General features: G+C 39.9%; 1 protein-coding gene across 1 annotated transcript in view; it reads right to left on the bottom strand.

Annotated features, from left to right (window-relative positions):
- The window catches only part of smyd3 (SET and MYND domain containing 3), a 96,919-nt gene that overhangs the window by 4,604 nt on the left and 89,163 nt on the right, over positions 1-3,152 (bottom strand). The window contains exons 7-8 of the mRNA XM_071202706.1: positions 1,361-1,463; positions 660-770 (exon numbers count right to left, since the gene is read on the bottom strand). Of these exons, the coding sequence (XP_071058807.1) occupies positions 660-770; positions 1,361-1,463 (214 nt within the window). The remainder of the gene's footprint in view (positions 1-659; positions 771-1,360; positions 1,464-3,152) is intronic.

Here is a 3,152-nt window from a genome sequence, read left to right as displayed (position 1 = left end):
CACAGTGGTTTCTCATACTGCGAGATAACACACTGCAATCCAATCAATTTCGAACAGTAACCCTCACCACTGCATCCCCTCCATTGTTTCATCAAATACAAGCCCTCTCAAGGTTATGAATAAAGGTATTGTCTGTGCTGTAAGTGAACAGAAATGTACCGAGTGATTCATCTACTCCTGGGAATATATCTTTGTATTTTCTTCAGCCTGCATTCTACAATATTTCAAAGCAGTGTATAGTTCAATAAAGTGTATACATGAGCAGTATGAAAATATATGTGTGGAATACCTGCATAATATGTAGTAATCAAACATCTCTGGACTTATATTATCAGGATACTTTCAAAAGAAACATAAAGAATTCACTACCCCCAAAATGAAAATGTGTAAATTGCTCGTCCCTTGATATGTAACCTTGATTCTCCTCCAGAATTTAGAGCTACACTTTTAATTGACATACAACTATGGTTAAAGTCATCCTTAAATTGAATAAATGCTATCCTCCAAGTGCCACTCCCAGTTGGATCATTATGTCCATGTTAATGAAGCCATTGGCATAAATTATGTTTGGAAATGAATGACGATTATGTAAATATTTGAAACCATGAAAAATCTGGCTTTGACAAATTGATGTGTGTGTGTGTGTGTGTGTGTCTTACTTTCTCTTGAGAGTCACAAAGCTGGCAGTGACATGTAAAATGGTATTGGTCCTCCAGCTGTCTCATTCGATCTTCAGTCAACGACAACGTCTCGATGTAGCTTATAGTCAGCTGAAAACAGTGAAGCAGATAACATTTGTGTGTGTGTGTGTGTGTGTGTGTGTGTGTGTGTGTGTGTGTGTGTGTGTGTGTGTGTGTGTGTGTGTGTGTGTGTGTGTGTGTGTGTGTGTGTGTGTGTGTGTGTGTGTGTGTGTGTGTGTGTGTGGATCTTCCAGATGGAATGTATGCATCTCATTACATGGTCAGTAGGGAATGGTATAGTATGGAAAATGAGGACAGACGCTGCCATGTTACGACGTGTCATCTTCTGCTTGTGTTGTAATGATTTTTTACTTTGCTACAACGCTCAGGATTACTAAAAACATTAGGTTTACTGTACTTCCATCAACATATATTATAACATTACAAAACTCACATTATAGTCAGTGATTTTACGCCTGTGATCTCTTAGTGTCAGATCATTCCAAACAGCCTTGGGCATTGGCACATCAATAACAACAGTGAATAAAAAAAACATTTAATAAATATTGCTCGTAAAAAACATGAACGTTAAAGCAGAGGCATCATTATAGTCGATAAAGTCATCATTTCCCAAAGTGTTAATGTTGGGAGGATGAAGTGTGTACTTTTTTTGCTCATACCTCCTCTTCAGGGTTGATATCTCGAACAGCTCTCAGATGCAGTTTGGTTCCCACAAACACCATCACACAGTTTGGCCTACAGTCGTGGTTTAGCAGAGATAAACTGGGAGAGAGCAAACAGGGGGGAGAGGAGGAAGAGAGGAGGTTAAAGAGAGGAGAAGAGATAAAGCAGGGAAGGGAGGAAAAAGGGAGAGTTTCTGTGAATACATGTTTGTTTTTCAAACCCTTCCTGGCAAAGACAAAGACAGAGAGCACATCATAATGGTGCAAAATGTACAAGAGCCTCATCCTGCTGATTCACCAACTGCCACATGTCTAACAGTTGAAGGGTTACTCAAATCACTGAGACTAATGTTGACTGAAATGTTAATTCGTTCCAACATATTCATGAGAGTAAAAACACATGTAGTGACACATCCATTACATTACATGTCACTTGTTAGACGCTTTTATCCAAGTGACTTACATACTCAATACTGTGGGCAATCCCCACAGGAGCAATTCGGGGTGAAGTGTCTTGGGACACAACGACATGCTGACTGCAGCGGGGTTTGAACCCTGATCCGAACACCAAGGCTCTATCCACTGCGCCGCACATCCCTCTCAAGATCATAATCCATATAGTTTAGAGTGACAGCTGTGGGATGTGCGTGTCATCCCCGTGCTTCTCACAATAGGAGATCTACACATTTAAGTTAAGACTGAGTGCTCAAATGAACCTCAGACAAAAAACCAAGACAATTCCCTGCACAGTATGACAAATGAATACTCTGCTTCTGTCATAACAAATGTCAATCTGTATTTGTTTTTTGGCTCGTTCTGCAGCGCTGTCTCTCATAGAAAGATACAGACAAACAAATCAGGAAAACATGGTACTCTACTTCTGTCACAACAAAGAGTCCTTTCCCAGATTAAAAATAAATAAAGCCAATCCTCCTTCCCATTCACGTGAACACTGACTGACAGCTTATTTATGCTTTAAATTAAATGCATGAATGGCTTCTTTCCTTATGTTTTAATTTACCAGTTGGACTACTTTTAATCCTGATGAAACATAATTGTAAGAGAATATTAGGAAACACAAGTGTAAGTATGATGTGTAAAGCAGATTTGAAGGGAGAAAGGCTGGATTGATCAATGTCATTTTTTGTTGGCTGAAATATTGATATATGCCTGCCGGCACAACATGACTGAACCAGTAGTAATACTGAGTTCTCTGTGTTTAAGATGGAGTAAAATTAGAACTGATATCTTAATTCAGCAGCACCACAAACCAATGGCTCAGAAATGATTAGAGACTTCGGTCAACACCTCTCAACATCAACGCCTTCTTGAAGTAGAATTTATTGTAAGACTGTTTTATTAGTCATCATTTGTTTAAGCCAGGTATCTCAAAAAAGGGCAACTGATTGTGACCTGAATCCGAGTTATGCCTCCGTACGTCCCCATTAGAGGTAAACAGTCGAGTCTCTCCCAGAGCTCGCCTTCTCAACCTTTTCTGGACCTGAGCTTTGCTTCCCGCCAGCTTACTTTACATTTTCTCCAAATCTTGAACCATGACATATCTTCAGGATTTTTTCCGCCTACCCAGTTTCATCTCTCTCTGGAAAATGTATTCCAGATCTTGTAAGGTTATTTGTGTACTCCCTAAGGGTGTGACCTATCCATTTTCACTTTCTTTATTTCACTGTGGCTCTAGCTTTCTTTCCGTAATCTGCCACAGTGCCTCATTCGTGGTGGTAATGGGCCGACATGAGCCTAACGATGTAGCGTAAAGCACCTGTTGACTAAC

Source organism: Pseudochaenichthys georgianus, chromosome 3 (assembly GCF_902827115.2).
Source record: "Pseudochaenichthys georgianus chromosome 3, fPseGeo1.2, whole genome shotgun sequence".
Classification (NCBI taxonomy): Eukaryota; Metazoa; Chordata; class Actinopteri; order Perciformes; family Channichthyidae; genus Pseudochaenichthys; species Pseudochaenichthys georgianus.
This window is presented reverse-complemented; position numbering and strand designations above follow the sequence as displayed.